Here is a 21,728-nt window from a genome sequence, read left to right as displayed (position 1 = left end):
TTAGCCATGAGCATGGATGCAGCATGAACTCTGGTGCTCCAGGGACCAGGTACCAGGGGAGTGGCATCATTTATATGAAGAGAGGCAGTACTTTGTTCAGATAAATATCTCTGTTTAGACAGATCACCTTCTTGAGTGTGAAAGGTGATGCCTCCCTCCTAGGGTACAGAAGGAGAAGGCTGACATAGCTGAAATATTCTGCAAGATGAGGGGAACAATTTTGAATTTTCACTGGCTGCCTGGCAGAGAGGAGAGGATGAGCATGGACATGCATAGAAGGGGGAGATATATGAAGGGACTGGGGACATTGCAGCAGGCCTGAGGCCAAAGGAGGAATGCGGAATAGTAAGACATTTCCTTGAGGACCAAGAAACAGCATGTTTAATTTTGTGTTGTCTTCCAGGCTGCAATGAACCGGCCTTTCCCTTCCCTTATGCCTTTAGTAAAATTGCTACCAGTAGCGGCCTTGCATTAGTCATGATTTTGGAATTGAAATGAAAAGAAAAGGGGAGGGGAGCTGTGCCAGAGTCACCCCATGCAGAGAAGAGAACAGCTACAGTGGGAGGTGGAGTGAGAAGACACTGGGACCCTGGAAAGCCCAGGAAATCTTCCCAAGTCCTGCGCAGACTACTGGGCTTCCCAAAGTATGTGGGAAAGGCTCAAGTCAGTTTCCAAAAGTGATAAACAACGGGGTGACACAAGGAGGCTGGACAACTGGGGAATAGTTGGGCTGCAGACACTTGGGTGACAAAAATAATCTATAAACCTGGATGAATTCCTCAAATAGCTCCAGGAGGCCCAACATGCCCCTGCTAAGTTCTCTTCAGTTTGTTCTCTGTGGCTCTGATCAAATGAATTCACACTTCAAAGGTCCAATTATTGAGGTGTCTGTATCAGTAGGAATCTAAACAGGGTTCTGCTTCATTGGAAAGGAAGGATCAGGGCTAATGTCTCAATTCACCCTTCTGAGTCTAAACAAACTAACAAACCATATGGGCTTTTGGAATCCCCTATTTAGCACAAATGGCAATTGGTGCGTTTTTATCTTGTGTTTTCCTTCGTATTTGACGAAGCTGCTCTGCGGATTTGCTGGTTCTCCCTCTCTTCGTCTCCCTATCTTCTCTTTCTTTGAGTGTGCAAGAATTTTCCACAGGATCCTTTAATTTTTGACCCAAATAGAAGATCAACATATTATTGCTTTGGATGTATTCTTTCAAAGGGAAAAATATAATGTGGGTTTTGTGGCATCAAAGAGATAAAGATGAGATGGTCACATAAATGACATAGCGAGTACGAATTGACATTTTGATGATGCTTGAATCACACTGAACAGGTTTATGAAGAGAGAAACATTTTAAAGACTGAAGACCATTTTAAATCCTTAAGACAAAAGTTCTTAAAGAAATGTCTTTCAGATCATTTTCATTTTTTCTCTTTGCACTGTGGGACCAAGGAACTTAGAAGTAGTGGCTCTTGGAAAAGTCTTTGAAGAAAAAGTCTAAGATATTGTGTAACTGAAATGGCACACAAAACATGGGGCTTAGAACATCAGGCTGCAGAGGAATTGGAGACTTGGGGCCCTGATAGGCAGCTATCATTTGCCAAATGCACAATGTCTTGTAATATTTTTCTAGTCCTGGCAGTATTAATGAAGAGGTTCCACATCACTAGGGAGGGCGGATTGTGAAAAGTTAAGCTGTCCTGTAGCTGTCAGGCATTGTCAGCCTCACAACATGAGAGAACTGGGAAGAATCATTCAGTTTGGTGTTTGATAGTGTTTGGCATCACGTTCACCTACTTCTCCTTTTAATTTGCTTAATAATCTGTTAAACTGACCCACTACAGAGGAAACATATTATTATTCAGTAATAAAAATCCTTTTGACATAAATAAGAAGATAACCACAAAAGTGGATGCATGGCAAAAGCCTTTGTTACTTTGGAGCTGAAGGTTCTGGTTGAACATTGCTCCTGACATCCACTCTCTCTTTGTTAAAAAGGAATGTTAAGTGTCAAGAGAGGTGTTAAAGGCAGACTAGCACCACACCAAATCTCTCTCCTTGCCTTATTTGGAAGGAGATATAACCAGGAAGAAAACTATCGAAGAAATAGCTTTCTCATGGTGTGATTCAACATTATTTAAAACTGTCTTTGTACCTCTAAAATCTCAGCTAAAAAAATTACCATGAGTCCCTCCAGAAATATAATTCCCGTGTATGTAGCTTAATTTCTTCATTTTAAAGGTCACTGAAGCCCAGAGAAGCTAGGGGTCACCCAAAGTCACACAAGGAGTCCTTGGATAAGCTATAAATTTTATTTCTTTGAGAATAATTCTCCTGAACGACTGTGGGCCCCATTTCTTGCTGGCTGTCACTGGAGACCACCTTCAGCCCTAGAGGTCATCTATAGCTCCTGTCATGCAAACTTTCCCCATATGGCGGTTTACCTCATGAAGCTGGCACGGAGAGTCCGTAGAGCAAGTCTGCCAGCAAGAGGGAATCTTAGATTATGTAATGTAATCACAAGGGGGTGACATCAAATTTGCCATATTCTCTTGGTTAGAAGCAAGGTACGGGTCCTGCACACACTGAAGGACAGGAGATTATCCAGGGTGTGAACACTAGGAGGTGGGGAGTGTGGGAGGCTGGTTTGGACTCTGTGTGCCACAGTGTACACAGGAGTTCATGATGCTATTCTATCTACTTACCCTTGAAATTTTCCATAATAAAAAGAATTATTTCTTTTTTAAAAGTCTGCCATATCTAAATTTCCTATAGTAAGTACATTTCTAGACCAGCTTTAAAAAAAGAATTCTAGGCCAGGCATGGTAGCTCATGCCTATAATCCCAGCACTTTGGGAGGCTGAGGTGAGAAGATCACTTGAGCCCAGGAGTTCAAGACCAGCCTGGGCAACATAGTGAGACCTGTTTCTCTCTACAAAACAATAAAAAATTAGCCAGGGGTGGTGGTGTGTGCTTGGAGAGGCTGAGGCAGGAGAATCTCTTGAGCCCAGCAGGTCAAGCTTGCAATGAGCTACGTTTACACCACTGCACTCCAGCCTGGGCAACAGAGCAAGACCCTGTCTCAGGTTAAAAAAAAAAATCCTACTGAGTTAACCATGAAGCAGCAACTCTACAAAGAATTCTTGCTATACTTGTGACTGATACTTTACCCGCATATTCAGCCATTTATCCAATAAGCATTTCTTGAATTCTACTGAACACTCACTGGCCTAGGTGCCAGATGTACAATTAGACACATCTATGTCCTCAAAAAAAAAAAAAAGCCCACAGGGACTTATGTGGACAAGTGAAGCAGGTGGTTACAGTGCAGAGTGACAAGTGCCAAAGCACAGCTACGCTTGGGTGCCCTGAAAATGCAGAGGACTCTGAAACCACTTCTATTTAAAACTATCTTCCCTGAAAGGGTTTGATGTGTTGTGGCTTACAGACGGCTGCCCATTCTGTGCTATCCTCCCATCTACAGGGGCCTGTTGAGTCCTGGCTGGCACTCAGACTTGTTTGGGCCAATCCAATGTGGATGAAGTGATCCTGTGTGATTTGAGACTGGGCCTCATGGGATCTGCAACTTCTGTTTTCGTGTGCTTGGGACTCTTTCTCTTGGAAATCAACAGCCAAGTAAGAAGTCTACCCTGCTGGAGGAAAGGCCACATAGAGGGAGGCCTGAACCAGTGTTTGATGTCCCAGCTGAACTCCAGCCATCTTGGATGTTTAAGCCACTAAGTTTTGGGTCGGTGTGCTATTTAGCAACAGATAACTGAAACTTCAGTTGTAGCTAAGCCATGAACAAATTCTAGCTTGCATCCATGGTTTCCACACACACAACTTAACACACAATCGTGTGGTCACTCACATCCGTATCTGGCATACCCCAAACCAGAAGGAGGCAGGTTTGGCCAAAGACTACGAAGAGGGCTGCACAGTATCCATCAAATATGGATCACTTTGTAGAGTTTTTAAGATGGCTCCTTTGGCTTCTTTCTATCCTGGGACACTGCAAAAAGCATCAGACATCTGACACCCCCCTTTAAGTTCCCAGTCCACTGGCAAACGTGCAATTTCTTACGAAGAAGAGTGAGCTATGTTTCTGAAGCTAAAGGGTGACTGAAAACTCAAGTGATTGGAATTAGCGCCAGACAAGCAAAAGCTCTTTGGATGCCCACTAACGAGTCTAGGCATACTCACCTGAAGACATCAGCAGGACGGCCTGAAGGAGGGCTACTTCAGTGTCATCCAGGTTGAAAGAAGACAGAGACATGCCCAGGTCAAAGATGGCGTCTGACACCACCCCAAGACCCCCATTTTTCAGCTGGCCCCGTGTCACTGCCATTTCCCCATTCAAGGTTAAAGTCTCACTTTCTGGGTCATAGCGCACAGCAGCACGAAGGGACATGATCTCCATGCAGCAGCCTTTGAGGAGGATGATCTGGTCTTCACATGGCAGCTGAAAAGAACCAGCTTATGTCAGCAAAGAACAAATGGAAAAATGCCAGTCAGGAACAACATACAGTATCTCAAAAGCAATGGGAATAACCTTCTGTGATTAGCATTTGTCCTGCATTTTTTGAGCTCATGGTTTTCCCTTCCCTACTTGGCTGCAGACTTTCAACAACCATTTTTCATACTGAAAGTTGGCTGTAATCTTCACCAACTTTAACCTCAGAAGTTTGCATTGCTTTTATGACAGATACAGTTCTCCAACTGCTATTACAGTCGTGTGTGAAACTGTGCTTATAACCCCTCAGTTTGGGGGTTTGTATTATAACTTCAACTGATAACTGCTTGAGAGCAGGGTTTATGTTAAACTCTCCATTTTTGTTTGTTTGTTTTTTTGTCTTGTAGCTTGAATAGGTAACAGCTTACCCTACTGTTTAGCTGGCAACTGGGCTTCCTTTTAGTTTTTGAAGCACGTTTGCTCTTGGAGCCTCTTGGCACAAAACTAGAGGGTTGTTGGCAGAGATACATGTTGCCCATGAGGCCCAGAGATAGAAGCTTCATCTAAAGTCACCCAGGGACTTAAAGGCAGAGGGGAGAGCAGAATTCAGACCTCCTGACTCCCAAGGTTGTGTTCTTCTCAGCACCTTAGACACAGGATTACTCAACACACTGGGTCTTTCTGCCAGTGTTGCAATCTCCTTTTAAGCTCATTTGGTTACCCTGTTAATTAAGATTTGTGAGAATGTGGCAACATTAATAATAAAAAATACTTTTGCTTATAGGCAAAATAAGAATTTTATTTTCTGGAAGGGGAGACTATTTAATTGAATGCCATTATCAAAGTAGTTTGGAAGGCTATTAGTAAATGGGTGTGTTTGATGAATTGGGCATCATGCCCAGATTTCCATGCATCACCTCATTTAATCTTCACAGCAGTACAATGAAGTAAATATTCTAATTCCATATTACTTACAGATGTGGAAATCCAGGGACTGAGAGGGTAACAAGCTGGGTGGGGGCGGGGGTGGTCAAATGAATGTTTCATGGGTGAGGCTAGGATTTGAAACTGGATCTGTCAGAATCCAATGCCAAGAGAAGAAGGAAACATAACTTTTTTTTTTTTTTTTACCATGGATATGACTAAGTTTCCATAAACAACAAATATGTGAGTTACACCTAATATCTGTCTCTTCATTAGAGCAGTTACAGATTCCTTTTGGGAAATGCTCTTGGCAATACTCGACCAGTCCAATTTAGGTTATTATATAAAAGTAATACAACTGAATTACATCTAAAATACTGGGCATTTTATGTTTTTTACTAGCTCAGCCTAGTCACTTTACCATTTAATTTCAAACTGCTTGGCTTTTTCTTCAGAATAAAAGTCACTGCATATTTGATTCTGGAGTCCATACATATGAATTCTCTCCTTCCACTCATTTTTTAAAAAGCACTGTGATTTGCTTTTGTCTAGGTTCTGATTGTTAAATACAGATTGCTGGCCCCAACCCCTGAGTTTCTGCATTTCACCCAAGTTCTCAGGTAATGCTTATGTTGCTGGTTCACAGATCCCACTCTTGAGAACTACTAGCATAGAACAGCAACAAGAAGTTACTAATCAGATTAAACCATTTATTTTTAAAATGTGTCACAAAGTATGCAAACTGGGGCAGTCCCCACTTTTGAAACCAATTCTTGATTATAGATGAAGTAGAAATTTTCTTTTCCAAATTTCTAGTTTAAATACCAACTGTTGACGATGAGTTCAAATTTAAATAAAAGCTGAATAAGTATTTGCAAAGGATCACCAATGGTTTAAAACTGGGCCAGATGCCTTTTCCTTTAAGAGGGATTTGTAGGATCCTGGTGATATTTGTTTCAACACATGGGCAAATAATCTCTTAGACACCTGCCAAAATGCTTTCGTTGTGAGAACACTCAACAAGGGCCTGACAGGCAGAGATGCAGGGATACTCCCACAGGTTCTTCCTTCTTCCTTAGGAGAGCATCACTCAGGTTGACTGGCAAAGACGACAGGGCCCGGCACTCTAGGAGTGGTTTTGCATGTTGTTTTGGCAGCTCTGCCAGCGATGATTTTAGATCTTGTGAAGCCCCTGGTGTCATGCCAGTCTTGTTTGGTGGGTTGGCATGGATCTTAGAAGAACAGTTATCATGAATACAGTTTGAATAGCAGATGTGATAAACTGCCTCTGGCAAGAGACCCCTGGCTCTCAAGACCAACTGAGATCTCCAGCCCACTCCATGGGTAGCTAACGAACCTATATAGTTAATTCACCTCTTTTGGTTTTCAAAGAATATAAAAGGCTAAAGGTCATCAAGAGGCCTCAAAGACAGAAAGTACATGCAAAGGTGCTTTGCTGTAAAGATGCTCCCACCATCCCGCCGCCATCGTCTTTTGTAATTGGCAGACCACACGATATCAGGGTAGAAGGAGAGATGGAATCAAAAATGAAACAGGCTTGGACTTTTAGGGAAACTTGGATAGATAAGCTTGCTACAACCCATGCTTGAAAAGTTCCCTGTTGACCCCTCGCCCTTGCTGTGGATGAAAGTGCGCAGTGTGTTTGCTCCTGGTGGCGGAGATGGCTGCTGCTTCTGTTTCTTCCTTCAACTGAAATATCTCTTCAGTGGTTTACATGAGCTTTACATTGAAAAAAAACCATCTCGGGGGGGCGGGGTGGCACTCAAAGGGCACCATATGACTGGCAGGCTGGCTGGAGTTGTAGGGGTGACAGAGTCAGTAGAGTTCCTCCTCAGACCCAAGAACTGGGGGCAAAGGGACACAGCCAGAGAGACGACCAAGAGAGGTCCAGGAAAACAAAACCATCCCCACAAACAAAAGAGAACGATGACAGCCAGAACTGGCAAGAGTGAGGGGAAACAAGCCCGTCGGTGCAGATGTGAGAGTGCACATACTTCCTCAAGGGCAATTTGGCAACACATATCAAAAGCCTGTATATCTCGGTCCTTAAATTCCATGTCCAGGCTTTACCCTTCAGACATAGTCAGTGATGCGGGCAGGATATAGTTGCCAGAACATTCACAGGAGCATATTTTTATTAGTGACAAATTGGAAATGAACTATAGATCCAGTAAAAACAGATAACATAATTTATGATAGATGTATTCTTTGGAATACTATGTGGTCATTGAAAATCATTTTGTGAAAAGATATGTAAACGCTGTGTCCTCCCATTGAAGGTAAAAAGTTGGTACAGTGACAGGTGCTGGTAACGATCTGTTTCTTTTGGGGCCGATCATGTGGGTGGGTTCAGTTTGTAAAAATTTATTGAGCTCCACTCTTATGACATATACACATTCTTTAATAAAAAGTTAAAAATAATCTCATACATAGTACATTGTGGTATGCATTATATTAAATATATTTTATACTTCAAGTATATGTATGTATGTGTATATGTGTGTGTGTACACACACAAATATTTGAAAAAAGACTAAAATAGGTGCCAAAATCTTGTGGTAGTGTTACCATAAATCATTACCTTTATTATGTTGTATAAATCTTCAATGAATATGTATAATTTTTGTAATATCCTCTAAAATGTTAATAGATGTCTACTTTTAAAAAAGGTGTCAAAGGCATGGGAAGCTCCATGGCCAACACAGAGATATAAGTCAAAGTTCCTTCCTCAGTACCTACCAACTTCTTTAGGGGTCGGGTATGAGTCATTGCTACTGCAAGGCTGTGGGTACTAGCATATCGGGTACCCTGGTGCTATAGACTGAATGTCTGTATCCCTTCAAAATCCATATGTTGCAACCTAATCCCCAGTGTGATGGTATTGAAAGCGGGGCCTTTGGGAGGTGATGAGGTCATGAGAGTGGGGCCTTCATGAATGGGATTTGTGCCCTTGTAAAAGAGATCCCAAAGAGCTCCCTTGTCCTGTCCATCATGAGGGGGACACAATGAGAAGACAGCTGTCTATGAATCAGGAAGCAGGCAGGCCCTCACCAGACAATGAATCTGCTGGTACCTTGATCTTGAACATCCCAGCCTCCAGAACTGTAAGACATAAATTTCTATTGTTTTTAAGCCACTCAGTCTATGGTATTCTGTTGTAAGACACCTGGCCCCCACCACAGTGAAGCTGGGGCTAAGAAGGAGGCAAACGTGCTCTCTCAGCTAGGTCTAGGGGCAAGATAGCTGTTTCCCGAAGCCCACTTTCCTGTCCTTCTGGGTATGGCTTCTGTGGAGGCTCAGAAATTGGCAATGAGAAGTGTCCCCATAATGTCTGAGGGCTCTGTGTCCCTCTGATTCCAGCTGGGCTCCCATTATTGCAAACTCAAAGACACGAGAGCTGGAAGCCAAGGCAGCAGGAGTCATTCCAGGTGAGGAAACTTAGCTTCTTTTTAGGTGAGACCAGGATCACTTATCACTCAGCCTGCTTACCTAAGAGGCTCACAGCTGTCCGTGACCCTCTCTATTTGGTGTCTTTCTGGGTCCCCTTGAAGGTATACAGAGCAATAGACAAGCATCTTATGAAATTTTTTTTAAAGTTCTCCAGAAAACATACCCCATTTGATTAAAAAAGAGGAAGGTTAGAGGCAGGATGGAAATGTAACAGATAAAATAGAAGCAGTATTAGCAGCTAAACTATGGAATACTTATTATAACCCAGGCACTGTTTAATCACTTTACAAATACATTATCCCAATTAAAAAACCTTTCAACAGCTCTAAGAGGTAGACACTATTGTAATCCCCATTTTAAAGATAAGTGAAGTTTGAAGATATTGGATAACTTGTTTAGGATTCTTGCCCATGTAGCTGACTGTAGAGACTGTGGCATCTGCCACCACAGGGCAGGCCTGATAAAGTTCAAGTGATCCAAAGGGAAAGTCGAATAACTCTGGTGGGACAGCTCTACAGGGTGCCCTGAAGATGGGACAAGCAAGAGTGAGCTTATAGGAAAAGAGGAAAGATTTGAGGGGATATTAAGAGCCTGGTTCTGTGAGGGGCATTTAACTTATTCTTGAGGATTAAGAAATGACCACACAGTCATCTCACTGGGATATGCACTGGGAAGAATACAGACCTAGGTTCCAAGCATGATGTCACATTTGGATAACTTGATCTCTTTGATCTTGATTGTCCCCATCTGAAAATGGGGTTGATACAAGCAACCCTGTGAATCGCTTAGAAGGATTAGATTGAATGTGGGCAAACGCGAGTACCTGAGTGTGGTAACTAGGACAGCATAGGCGCTGAATAAATGGAATCTATTGCTGTCATTATTTCTCAATGCCTGGAATCAGGGGGATGAATAGGATCTTGATAGGCCTTACATGGACAAGCTAATGAATGATGACTAAATACAGAAAGTGGGAAATTCAAGTGAAATAGAATGCATTTTCATTTTGTACTGACGTTGCTTTCATATGATTAAGTCCCTACTAATTAACATTAAATTGTAAATAATACCCAGTATTCCTGGAAACAGGTGAAACTATAATTAAGAATAATGCAGAAGGAAAAACAACATCCTCACCTCACAAAACATAGGCAACTTTTTGGCAAAATCCACCACTCTGGTAATTGCTGGTGTGATGATTTTTGTAAAATGGCTGAAGGCTTCCAAGTCAACCTTTCCACCTTCTGGGGCATTGACTATTGGTGCTTGTCCAATGTCTTCTGGCTAAGGAGGGGAAAAAAGAAATATTTAAATGAAGAAGTTGAAGGGAGCTTTATTTATCATAGTTCTTATGTGGCAGAAAATCTTTCCTGAACTGACATCCTGTACAGTTTTCAGTTTTCACATCATTTATTAACAAACTGTACAGTTTACGCATCACTTATTTCTTTGAGTAAAGATATATGTTTTGGCCATTGCTTTAATAGGCCCTCAGTGACAATGTTTACAGGACTGTTGCTGCAGAAAGAGAGAGAGAGAGAGAGAGATAAGAGAAAGGACAGGAATTTGGGTCCTGCTTCTGAATGCACAAAGGGTGTATACTTAGGTAAGGTGACATAAATTCCAGGGGCTCTGGGATGGCATTTTCAGAGCACTGCACATGCTGGTATGTGTCTGTGTGTGGGAGGCGGGCACACCATGGGCAGTGATAGAGCAGAGCGATGGGTGGGCCCTAGCAAACAGCGCCCTGTGGATTCTTGCTTCCGACCCAGCTGGGGCTTGAAGCTCCCCTCTGCCCTATAGATTCCAGTTTGAGGTGGTCTCAGCTGAGGGTTGAGGGGGAAGATTGCTAGGCTGTCTACAGGAAACTTGGCAAACCTTAGGGCAGAGTGGTGAATTTACTAGGATTTAATGTCCCTAGGGCAGTTCTCTGCTGTTTACTTGCTCAAGAACAATCCATGGCCTTGCTGCTCAAAGCGTAGTGCAGCAGCCTAGGTGTCACCAGGGGACTTCTCAGGCCCCTCCCCAGACCAGGTGGTACAGAATCAGCATTTTAGCAAGACCTCCAGGTGACTTACGTGCTTCCCAATGTCCACAGTAGCCATCTAACTCCTAAGTTTCTCATTCAGTGACCTCCCTGATGTGGTCTGTGTCCATGTACCTCCTGCTGTCACCCAGTGCTTCCTTCAGGAAGAGTCTGCTGCACCTCTCCTCCTTGTCTTTGTGATGATCATAACCACCGTTTATTTGTGGCCTACAAGTGAGCCAGCCACTTCGCACACTACCCTGTCTCAAGTAGTCCTCATTCAAATCCTGATTTGCAGGTGAGCAAGCCAGGGATCAGAAAGGTTAAGAGCGAGCTGCTGAGGCCAGGCCTGTGATCTGGGTGGCCCTGACTCCACACAGCAGTCTCCCCGGAGCTCCACACCTCCTCATCCGTACTGCAAGGCTTTTACTCCCTGTGGACCTTTTGACACTAATGAACAGAATCTCTACTCCTCTGAACACCCTCCTTGCCAGCCTCTCCAGCTGTCTCCCAGGAAGATGTGAATGTGACCAAGGAGATCACAGACTCAATCCCTACCCAATGGTGGCCACCTTTGCCTAGAGCCACAGTGAATAGACAGGAACAAGGTCGGTTCTCTTTTCCCCACCCAGGGGCTTGGAGATGGGGGTGGGGAAGGGGGATGGGAATGAGGAACTGACACTGTGAGTGAGTTGAGCAAAATAGAATTCCTCACTTGCAGAGCAGTGAGGACACTGCCAGTGGTAAGACTAGCCTAACATAGTGGCCCCCAAACTTCACTGTGCATCAGCATCACTTGATTTCTGGGCCCCATCCCCAGTGTATCTGATTCAGCAGGTCAGGGATGGAGCCTGGGAATCTGCATTTCTAACAAGTTCCCAGGGTGCGCTGATGAAGCTGCTCTGGGCCCACTCTTTGAGAACCACTGAGTTAGCAGTAACCAAGTCCAGCTTAGAGTAACCCAGTTCCCTTGCCTCTTCCCGCATATCTCCTGTTACTGCTCACATCACATTTTTAGCAGAAGGAAAAGCAAAAGATGATTCTTTTACTCTTCTTGGTGCCAGAGCACCAGGGTCAACAGGAGCAGCCCAGGAGTCATGGTTACAGCCTCAGGGGAAGGTTTTAAAAACATATTGTTAATACATAACAAATGCTGACAACATTTAACTTTTTTTGACCATCCAGCATTGTCTCCTGTTTATTTTTTACTTTATTTTTTTGTGTGTGTTGCTGGCAGTGAGCGGATGAAAACTGGTTTCTGTCGTGTTTCACAATGATTGACTGTTCAGCTGGCTCTCTGGGAGCAGACAGAATTGATGAAATAATCACATGTACAGCCTCCTTCTCCTTCCCTCTTTCTCACCTAGATTGTGCTAAAGGAAATGGTACCTCTGTTCCTCCTCTGGGTAATGCTGCTCCCTGCAGCTTTCAGATATCCCTGCTCTTCTTTATAATTTCTTCTCATTCCTGAAACTGAGGCTCATCTCACTGACCTTGTCTACTTGACAAGTCTTTTATGAAGATCAGCTGATAGAAGGAATGTGGGCACACATTCAAAAAGGTAGAGAGTTTTATATACATATATATTATATATATATACAAAATATAAATATATATTAATTACATATCTATATAATTATATATATATGTAGGATGAACTTTTTAAAATAAAAATAAAATTAAGAAGTATAATAACATCATTTTGGCCTGGCTGAATCTAAACATCTCTCAATGAATACTGATAGAGCTAATCTGATGTATTTAAATGGCACTCCGTGTCCTTTGAAATGTGGGTGGGTTAATACTGATGTTAATTTTTTCTTTCAATTTGTGGGTGTGTAGATTATTTGAATTCCACTTGTGACATGTGTAAAGATTTGAAAAAAGGAGAGAAAGTATGCAAGGAAATATGGCAATTTTAAGTAAAACTAAAGCCCCAAATGTAACAAGCTCACAAGTTTTCTGATGGAAATATATATCAAGGTAGAATAAAAAATTTACTTTTAAGCCTCTGGCTATTTAATGGACTATAAAATTGCTAGAAGTAAAACTATGAACAAAGTATAATCCTTTGATTTTATCATTAAGATTTTTTTCCATAATGGATCTTAGATACCAGAATGACGAAAAAGAATCTATCTGTTTGTCTGTATCCATGAATCGACCTAATATCAGGTTAATCAAGGTTGAGCAGCGAAACCCTGTTTGTTACTTCCCTGAAGATTTTTCACCTATAACAAAAATACATAATTTTCTAAAATATTTGGAAGATGTTAAAAATAGAGTATAAATATTTGACATTAGTTGAACCCATTAGATATCTTATTATAGCTAATAGCCTCGTAAACTACTATATGAAATACATTTGCTCATATACACATATGTATTTATGTGCCCAAGATCAAGCTCCAATACTGATGATAAGTCTCTAGCTTGCTTGTAGATTCACCACTGTAGACCTGTGGGGAAAGCCTGCTTTTTGCCTCTGTGAATCCAACTGCCTTAGCTAGCTCATGGTGGTATTTTCAACTCTCATTCTGATATCCTTTCTTTGCCCTAAATGGACCTCCTGAGCCAGCCCAGCTGTCTCCTCTCTGTCTCCCCTACAACTTGCCTTACATTTTCCCGTTTCACTGCTGCCTTCTCTCCAGACTTTTGCTTTCTCCAAAACCCCCACTTCTGTCTCTCATTGCTGTCTTTTCCAAATCCTATTTTCTCTTCAAGACCCAACTCAAGTTATAGCTTCTCCTAGATGTTTTCCCAGGTGACCTCAGTTTGAAATGACATTTACCTCATTCAAACACACATGGTGGCCCATGGCTATGAGTCATATGGTATTTAGGCATTTATTACTGTCACTTTTTATTATAGTTATGTAAGTACACACCGAAGATATGAACTTAAGGGGGTAGAGAATAAGTCTTACTTGTCTTTGCCTACTGTGTACAAGGCATTGGGCCAAGTTGTGGAGGATAGAATGCTTATTGGTTGAGTGAGTGAATGAATGTATACTTATACCAATATTTATTGAGCAGGTACTATGGGCCAGGCCTCGTTTTAGATGCTGAGGTTACAGCAATGAACAGTGTATCCTCAAGGAACTTGCACTGTAGTGAGGGGAGATAGACAATAAATAAGAAACATGTATTCATGGAAGAATTTGTGATAAGTCTGGAGATGACATGATAATACATGGGGAGGCAGGAGAAAGGAAGGTCAGCCAAGGCCCCTTTGAGAAGCAATGTGTGGACTTTGACTTGAGGAATGTCAAGGAAGTAGCCTTCCTTAGGGCCAGAGGAAGAACACTCAAGGCAGAGGGGAAAGCCAGTGCAAAGTCCCAAAGCCAGAAAGGAGGCCCATGTGGTTACAGCCCAGAGATGGCATGAAATGAGGAAGCAGAGGTAGGCAGAGGGACCTGTGATGCTAGGTGTTGTAGACCATAGGCAGGAGATGGGCTTATTCTAAATGCAATGGGGCATCTACTGAAGGGCTGTAAACAGGGCATAGACATGACACAATGGTTACTGCATGGAGAAGATATGTGGGGAGCCAAAGGAAAAAACAGGCAGGAAACAGCTGTGGTTTGGGCAGGCTGAAGTGCACTATGGGGATGGCAGTAGAGATGGAGAGGCCTAGAGAATTACAGTTGTATATTGGCAGCTGAAAACAGGGGCCAAAAATGGACTGGCTGTGGGGTAAGGAATCCAGAATGACTTCTTGGGGTAGTAGGGGTGGAGGGTGCAAAAGGAGAGATTCAGGTGTGTGTTCAGGGGTGACCTCAGCCCTTGCTCCGCACGGGTGAGGCTGGTCTTATACAAATCGTGACCAACTGGCTTTCTGCTTTGACTATTTCGTTAGTATTGTTCAAGGTGAGTAGGAAATGCTGTCAGCTGACCTCTTTGCTGAGTCCTTGGCTCAGAGCCAAGGACTTCTTGGCTCGAAAAGGTAACTCTCTGGCACATGCAGAATGGAGTGGGGCCAGATGGGACTCTCACTTCTGTACTTGTTCATAGGATGTCTTCTTGTACTTTTGCCAGGCTAGGCAGGAAGACCTGGGTAGATAATAATTCAAGGTTTTTGGGCCATGGGATATGACTACAGCCTCATCCTTTTCCTGGGATAAGCAGGAATAAGATGGTGGCAGTGCGGGGTGTGGGGGTGGTAAGCATAGTGCACGTAGTAACCACTTCTGTGGTTGCTAACAATACGCCAGGCAGTGTTAAGCCACTTGTATCTATTGCTTTATGCCATTCAGCAAGGGCATAAGGCAACTGAGCCTTAGAGAGGTGAAATAACTTGCCCAAAGTCACACTTAAAAAAGCAACAGAGGCAAGTATGGAATCTGGGCTGTCTGGTTCCAATCCCCATTCATGTAACTACTACATTATCCTGCCTTCTTCTGATGTTATTCTAATAACTTGGGGTGATAGATGCATTCCTGACATGATTGCACTTGTCCTATGAGATATGCACACAGATCACGTATGACCTCATCACTCACCCTATCTGACCCTTCTGCTGATGCCCCTTGTCTGAAGCTACCCCAGTTGAGTGTGTGAAATCAGACAGTATCTCTGCCAGGGAAAAAGTAGGAAAAGTCTCCTCTGATCCTAAAGGTCACATTTTATACTTGGGTAGACATTCACCCAAAGCTACAACTTTGCATGAAAATTAAGGGAGCAGAATAATGATACAATGTCAGCAGACAATAATAAATGATGTCAATAGACAAGATTGTTGCTGTCAGGGGCTGCTACTGGAGGTCTAGAAGCAAGCTACCCTTGGTGGAGTGACCTGCTTTCCCTTGTTTGGCATCAGATGCTGCTTGTTCTCTTCTCAGCCTGCTTCTGCTTTTCATCCTCACTGTCATCACACATGAATTGTTGGTAGTGAAATTAGGCATTTCTGTAGCCTCAGAGATTTGAGTAGATTGGAGAAAACTAGAAAATTATATGATTTAAATGCTTTTGGGAGAAGCTTTAAAAAGTGGCTTTAGATTTATTATGAAAATCTTAATGGCTTTTGCAAAAGTTCCTCATTTGCCAAAGACTCTAATTTTCTCAGACCCAAATATAGATTTAAAATCCAGATCAAATCACTGTCTCTGTTTCTTTTTCTTTCTTTCTTTTTCTTTTCTTTTTTTTTTTTCTGGTTTTTTTGAGACAGGGTTTTACTTTGTTGTCCAGTCTGGAGTAGAGTGGCATAATCATAGCTCACTGTAGCCTTGACCTCCTGGGCTTAAGTGATCCATCTACCTCAGCCTCCTGAGTAGTGGGGAACCACAGGTGAGCATCACCAAGCCTGGCTAAATTTGTTTATTTTTTGTAGAGATGGAGTTTCGCTATGTTTCCCAGGCTGGTCTCACACTCCTGGGCTCAAGCAATCCGCCCACCTTGGCCTCCCAAAGTGCTGGGATTGCAGGCATGAGCCACTGCGCCCAGCCCTGTCTCTATTTCTGACTTGAGTGCTGGTCTTAAAGTGAAAATGGGTCCTGGTCTTAGACTGAAAACTATGTCAGTAGTTCCTTTTAGGGAATAATGTACTTACCCATTCCAGATAAATGAATACTTTCAGCTTTAATGACAACATATAATCCCATACAACATATTTTTATACTATTGTTAACACGATAGGCCTCCTTAAATTCTTTTTTGGAACAAAACGGGACATCAACACATAAAAAATAAATAACATGTGGCAGTGTTGCAAGCACAGGAAAAGCGGTATTAGCACACAGGAGAGGCAAATCCTAATGTGCAAAAGCCTGTTTGGTACGCGATACCTTTCAGTACATGAATACCACTTAGCAAAGCTGTCTTTAAGTAAAGATTCTTAATGTCCTTGCAGGACTAATTCACTACTCAAAAGAGTGAAATTTTCATCCTGAGCATAAATACTCAGTTGGAGTCACTTTTCTGCAAGGAGTATATGTAAATATGTAAACTGGCTAAGACACAGGGCTTAACTGTACTGTCTCCAAGGATGGGTGAGTGGAACTGTATGTTCAGTTCAACAAATATTTATCGAGTTCTGTTCTGGTTATTTATTGCTGTGTAAAAAACTACCCCCAAACTTTGTGGTTTAAAACAACAATTTTTAATTTTCTTTCTGAGTTCTGGGGATCGATTGGCACAGCTAGGGGGCCCTCATACAGCTGCCATCAAATGGCAGTAGAGGCTGGTGTCATGTAAAGGCTTCTTTACTCATATTTCTGGTCCCTGGGCTGCTTGGGAATCTCTCCTTCTGTGTGGCCTTTTTACATGGCTAGCTTGGGATTCCTCACTGCCTGGTGGTCTCAGAGTAGTTGGACCTTTATTATTATTTTTCATTCTTCTTCTTCTTATTATTTTTTAATATATAGTCAACTGCTATGAGAGACCAGGTGGCTTCCCTCCCCCAAGATACCCAAGTGGAAGCTGCAAGGCTTCTTATGACCCAACCTTAGAAGTAACTTAAGTATCACTTCTGCCGAAATGTACTGTTTAAAGGCATCAGATACCAGCCTAGATTCAAGGGGAGAGAGGAACAGACTCTACCTCTCCCGGGGAGAGAACGGGCTGTGTATACAGGGACGAGAAATAATTTGATGGCAGCCATCTTGGAGAAAAGCTACCACAAGTTTCCATCACACATAGCATAGACACTCAGGTGTGGAGGGCTGAATGGAACATTGTTCTCCTGCGAGGAGATGCAGGGGTTATCCCAGGCACAGAAGGGGATTGGCTGACAGAAATGAAGTTCATTGTAGAGACAGATGGGACAGTGGAGGAGTTCTGATCCTTCCCAATAACCCTCTAGGGAAAAATGGCTTGGAGAAGCAGTTATTTACATTTGAATCAAGAGGGACAATTTCTTGAGCAGATTAAAGATCTACAAAAGATACATTTCATGTCAGCCCTACAAGGAGAAGAAAACTCTGTTGTGCATGGGTAATCTCATGGTTCTGACAGAAGCCTAACGGCAAATCATTCTGTGCCATAGATTCTTTCCGTAGATGGTCAGGCTGGTGAACTGTTAGGAGCCTTTAAGTGAGCAGTGCAGACCTCAAGACTGGTTCTAATGACTAGATATTGTGACCACACAGCATGAAGATATTTGATTATATTTTGCTTTATAGAGGTGGTTTCTCTGCTTCCAGACATAGCACAACGTCATCTCCTGAGATGCTTCTTCTGACTACCATGCTCAGAGAAATTAAGTCTCTCCCCACTTCCAGTTCACAAACTCTTTGTCCCATCACACTGTTTATTGCCTTCATTGCACTTACCACCACCTGCATTTATTTTGTTTGTTGATCTCTTATTATCTGTCTCCCACTAGAGGAATGTGCCTGGCTTATTTACTTTCTGGCACATAGTATCCACTCAATAAATGTTTCTTAAATAAAAACAAATCTTTAAAGTCTGGAAAGAAGCACCTTATGACTACTTAAACAAGTTTAGTTGGACTAGTATCCCTTCTCTACGGGGAGTAAAGACAATAAAAGTATAAAATTCCCGGGAGAAGTCCAGGATGAACTTCAAATCTTCTACCTTACTTGGAATTCAGCTTGGTCACGACTTGAAATCAGGAGACAGTGCCAGGCCTGGAAGTGGTTTCTACAATGTCCATTTATGGGTGACACATTTGGGGAAAGGATGGGTTTAAGTTTGGAATTAGATAGGACTCTGTCTTGCTATGCCCCAAGTGTACTGTGTTAGAATTGGTCTATCCATCCAGAATTAGTGTTTTTGAATTTTCTGGCAGATATACCAGGGTGGGGTGAAGATGCAAGATCAAGGCACTGAAAGGCTGCTCCTCCAAAGAGCTGGGATCTTTCAGAGGCTTTTTCGGTTTGTGCAGGTGCCAAGCTTGCATAGGGTAGTGGGTAGAGGCATAAATCCCGGAGCTGGCTGCATCCATCACCACTATTTACTAGTTGTGGGAGCTCAGGCAAGTTTCCTCAACTTCTCTGCCTTAGTTCTCTCTTCTGTAAAATGGAGATATTAACCACATCTACCTACAGGATTGGTATAGGAAGTTAATGAATGAAAAGCACTTAGAATAGTACCTGGCATATGGTAAAGGCCATCTAGGTATTTGCTAACATTGCTGTTAGTGAAAGCCATCAACAAAGTGCTGGAAATATTGTTTCATTACAATGAAAGTAATTGTGTCAGTACAGGTGAATTATGCATAAGCTTTTTCTTTCCAAAACTTCCTTTAAGGTTGTTGTTATGTTGTTTTAAGAAAAAGATCCACTATCTCATTGTAATGTTAATGTTCAGGTACAAGGATAATTATACCACTATATCTTCTTGTTCAGATGGGGAAGTACTCTAATGTGCCCTAGGGATACAAATGAAACCACAAAATATCTGTTGTCAGGCAGGTACTTGAAAAGGGTTTTACATCATAAACTAAGAGCAGAGTCAGTCTCTGAGATGGTCCCGCACTAGTGGGGCAGGTAGGCTTTCTAATGAGGTGGGTGGAGAGCCTAGACTTGGAACCAGAAGACCGAGTTGGCTTTGGTGCCTGGCTTTTAGCAGTGTGATCTTGGGCAAGCGGCTTAAGGCCTTGGGCTTGGTTTGCATGTCTGTAAAATGGGGATAGTAATCCCAGCTTACCTCAAAATACTAGGAAGTCCAAAAAAGAAATGAATGGGAAGAATTTTCACAACTGGTAGTTTTTATAAGAATATTAAACATCAATATTGCAAGGGTCTGGAAGGTCTTTTTTCTCTACACTCTCGTGCCCACCAACCCTATCCCTACTCCCTTATTCCCATTGCCGTTCTTGAGTCAAGCTCATTTAATTTAAGCTAAAAAATTTTGACTTCTGTTGACATAAAAATATACTTGAGGTCTAGAGGCTATTGTAAACAGAATATTTGGGATTGAGTTTAGGGACTAAATATGTATATACTGGGCATCTGAGGAAAAAAATGGGTATAAAAACTAAAAGATGGCAGACAAAACATTTTACTAATTAGTTGGTCTGGGAGTGGTCTTTCTAACAGTAAAAGCAAACTGATATAATGTGGCCTAAGAAACTGTTTTAGAATTCAGCAAATCACAAAGTAGATGATAGGAGTGGCCTTTATTCTCACACAGACCTAGACTCAATCCTAGCTTTGCAAGTTACTCAGCCTCTCAGAGCTACAGTTTTCCTATCAGTAAAATGAGGCAATAACACCAGTATCCCAAGGTGATGACGACTGAATAAACTGAGGTAGAAAACACTGGCGTATAAGTGAAACTGATCTGTGCAAGGAAGCCTTACCAGGAATTTCCGTTTTTGCTTCCAGTGGCTGCCTTGGGCGTTGGTCGCCACGTGGGCTTCGGTGACAGTTTTGATGAGCTCCCATTCCTCGTCTGTGGGCTCTGGCTTGTGCCCAATGGACTTCTGCAGCTCTTCCCGCCGTCTCTTCTCCCGGTTCTCCTCTATCAGCTTCCTTTTGGCCAGCCTCTTGCTGTCATCCAGCACCACTAGGAGGGGGAGAAAGATGAGACAAGGCACACAGATGCTCCCAAGACACACGGCAAGCTGCACTTCCTGGAGCCTCAGGGGTGGGACCACTGATGAACAGATGGCTCATTGGGTCCTTTGGGGTGGGTCACACTGGGACATTTTCTCTCCTCACCAGCAAACTGCCATTGACTAGTCTTGTCCATCATGGTCTCTAGAGCCAAACTCCCCATGACTGGCCAGCTTTTCAAAACAAAGTCCCCAGAGAACCTAGACCCTGCGCACTCCAACTCCACAGAAGGTGGTTCTAAAACAGAGTGAAGCAGAGAGAGGTAAAATCCATATTACCCACAAGATCACAGAGAAATCTGTCTAGCCAGTCATCTGAATTCACTCTCTGGGTTTCTGTCCTCCCCGTTTCCCCTAAAACGGCTCTTAGTAAGGAGAACTTCAGGTTAAAGAAAAGTTATGGGAAGAAAAAAAAGAAACATATGGAGCAGTAAGTGGGAGGCTCATGATCCCTTTTTTCAAGAGGAAAAAGGACCCCAACTCTTCATGGTTCCCTTAAGGACTAATTGGAATGTGGCTGGGCCTCACCTGGGCCTCAAGGTACTCACTGTGCATTATTCTCTACCTGGTCCACCCTCAAGGGTGGTTAAAGAGTCCAGGCTTTGGAATCTAGAAAGACTTGGGTTTGAATTCTGATATTATCACATTCTAGCTGTGTGACCTCTGGCAAGTTCCTTAGGTTCTCTGAGCTTTCATTTCTTCCTATACAAAATGGGCTCAATAATAACCACTTCACAGAGTATTCAATGTGATAATGCATTGTAAGTGCTCAGTAAATGCAGTCCTGACTTCTATCATTTGGGTGAAAGGAAAATCAGAAGGGCAGGTAACAAGAAACCTATATTTCTGTGGTTAATTTCCAAAAACAAAACCATTTCACTAGACTTGGTAACTATCAATGGAATGGAAAGGCTCAGGTTTTACATTGCAGAGTCCTAGTATTTTAGAACTGGAAGGGAACTTAGAGATCATCTAGTCCTACTCTCTCTTTTCACAGAAAGCAGAAGAAATTGATCCAGAGAGGTCGTGACTTGCCTAAAGTCACAGAGCAAGTTAATGGCAGAGCCAAGGCAAGACCCAGGACTCCTGACTCCAGTTCTACGACATCACTGTCCTAGGGCCATTTCTTGATGAAGGTGTGACCTGGTAGGAAAAGAAAAAAAGCAGACATAGCAAGAGAAGGAGAACCAAGGTGCCTAGCTAGTCCACCATTTAAATATTCTAATTTAAAGAGAATATTAAATTCCAGATCATTTAGATTTGATTGGATTGTCAAAGTCATGTGAGAGCTTACAAATGAGGAAAATATGAATGAGCCCTGTTAAGTCATTTTGGTT

General features: G+C 42.6%; 1 protein-coding gene across 6 annotated transcripts in view; it reads right to left on the bottom strand.

Annotated features, from left to right (window-relative positions):
- Nucleotides 1-21,728, bottom strand: part of THRB (thyroid hormone receptor beta) — a 386,080-nt gene that overhangs the window by 4,995 nt on the left and 359,357 nt on the right. For all 6 annotated transcript variants that reach the window (XM_030812255.1, XM_003256767.3, XM_003256766.3 and 3 more), the window contains 3 exons: nucleotides 20,137-20,342; nucleotides 9,987-10,133; nucleotides 4,205-4,463 (listed from right to left, as the gene is read on the bottom strand). In XM_030812255.1, coding sequence (XP_030668115.1) covers nucleotides 4,205-4,463; nucleotides 9,987-10,133; nucleotides 20,137-20,342 — 612 coding nt within the window. The remainder of the gene's footprint in view (nucleotides 1-4,204; nucleotides 4,464-9,986; nucleotides 10,134-20,136; nucleotides 20,343-21,728) is intronic.

This window comes from Nomascus leucogenys, chromosome 4 (genome assembly GCF_006542625.1).
Source record: "Nomascus leucogenys isolate Asia chromosome 4, Asia_NLE_v1, whole genome shotgun sequence".
NCBI lineage: Eukaryota > Metazoa > Chordata > Mammalia > Primates > Hylobatidae > Nomascus > Nomascus leucogenys.
Note: the sequence above shows the minus strand (reverse complement) of the source record. Positions and strands in the feature narration are given on the sequence as shown.